Genomic DNA, 1,437 nt, shown 5'->3' with positions numbered 1-1,437 from the left:
GTAAGGAATGGCTTTACACATTTACTTTTATTCATTTATTTGATGTATTTCATTAACATTAACAAAACCACAACATTTACAAAGCCAGAAGAAAAAAAAACACACACACATTGACTTAGATGGTTTTAAATTAAAGGCACTGTTTCTTAAAGTTATGAAATAAACAATAAAACTTATACTCTAATAGTCATCATCAGCAGTGTCATCACTATGAATGTCTTTCTCACTATCATTTTTACATAAGATGTATACGTGATGTTATATCATCAGACTTCTGGGGGTTGGTACTAGAGAGACAGGTAGACAGGAGGCTGCAGTAGGTCCCTCTTGCCGTAGGTGGAAGATCCCACGTTGGTGGGTGCATAGACGGTTCCTATAGTATTACTGGAGCGCACCAGGAAGTCTGCTAGCCTTTGAGTGACGCAGGTGGCTGTGTTGCACTTCCTCTTCTCTATATGATGACTGTGGATGCAGAGATGGATACAAACAGATAACTTACCAATAAGATGATTTTCACATAATGTTGATTTAATATAGTGGGATGTTTATGTAAAGGCTATTACTTGTTCATTGCAGTTAGTCCCCTCTGAGGTCGTGTGGCAACAAGGCTGAGGAATGGATTGGAGATTATACCAGGAGCTAACCAGCCGTCGCTGTCAGGGAGACTATTTTCCTGCTCGCTTGATGAACTGGGACTGAAGTACCTAAATTACAGAGAGAAAAGTGTCAAAGAGTTGCATACCAATAGCAAATGATATCTATCAAACATCCACTAAGCCCAAGATCAAGAAGAAGTGGTTATAAGCACCCAGAGGATGCACAGTAAAGCCTTCCACAAAGAGGTGCATGATTGTCTCCCCCTCAAGAGAGTCATCAGTGCCCTGCTGCTCCTCAGAAAGAACATTGCAACCCTTCTTATCACACAACATCCACCTGCTTCCCCAGTGGGTTAATCTCCTCACTTGCCTGTTAAAACAATTATCACTTAAACCGATGTTTGATCTCATACGATTAGTGTTTCAGTGAAGTAAAACAGTTCACTGCTATTTACATTCTGCTGAATTTTACACTGACAAATAGGTATTCTTGCCTCAACATACAATTGACTAATTGGTCTGCAAGTTATACAGACTTACCTGTATGTTGGGGCGGTGGTGACACAGCGCAGCAACACAAGCAACAGCAGGAGAAGCACAGGCAACCTCAGGTGATTCATAGTGTAGGATGATAACTTGGATGGATAAAGCAGCTGCAGCAAAGTGTGATTCATTGTTACAGAAGACAAAGGCAAACCAGGTAATTCAGAATTTGTTTCATTTGTTGTAATTAACCTTTATTGTTAGCAGAGATAAGATGAGTGGACATCAGAAGAGAAATGTGTTAAATTATGTACACATTAAAAGACAAAAATGTAAAAAACCCCCAAAACATTTCATT

General features: G+C 39.5%; 1 protein-coding gene across 1 annotated transcript; it reads right to left on the bottom strand.

Moving 5' to 3' along the window:
• Positions 1–287: 287 nt before the first annotated feature.
• LOC137589617 (calcitonin gene-related peptide 2) lies at positions 288–1,216 on the bottom strand. Its single transcript, XM_068307474.1, has 3 exons — positions 1,137–1,216; positions 564–704; positions 288–462 (listed from the first exon to the last, which is right to left on the bottom strand). The coding sequence occupies exons 1-3, from the start codon at positions 1,214–1,216 to the stop codon at positions 288–290; spliced, it is 396 nt and encodes a 131-aa protein (XP_068163575.1).
• Between the last annotated feature and the right edge of the window lie 221 nt (positions 1,217–1,437).

The sequence above is a fragment of the Antennarius striatus genome, chromosome 22 (assembly GCF_040054535.1).
Source record: "Antennarius striatus isolate MH-2024 chromosome 22, ASM4005453v1, whole genome shotgun sequence".
Lineage (NCBI taxonomy): Eukaryota > Metazoa > Chordata > Actinopteri > Lophiiformes > Antennariidae > Antennarius > Antennarius striatus.
This window is presented reverse-complemented; position numbering and strand designations above follow the sequence as displayed.

Excerpts from the sequence above, each read along its gene's own strand:
- LOC137589617 (XM_068307474.1), bottom strand. The coding sequence starts at position 1,216 with ATGAATCACCTGAGGTTGCCTGTGCTTCTCCTGCTGTTGCTTGTGTTG. Across the intron at positions 705-1,136 it reads ACCACCGCCCCAACATACAG|GTACTTCAGTCCCAGTTCAT; the intron begins GTAAGTCTGTAT and ends TCTGTAATTTAG. Across the intron at positions 463-563 it reads GGACTAACTGCAATGAACAA|TCATCATATAGAGAAGAGGA; the intron begins GTAATAGCCTTT and ends CTGCATCCACAG.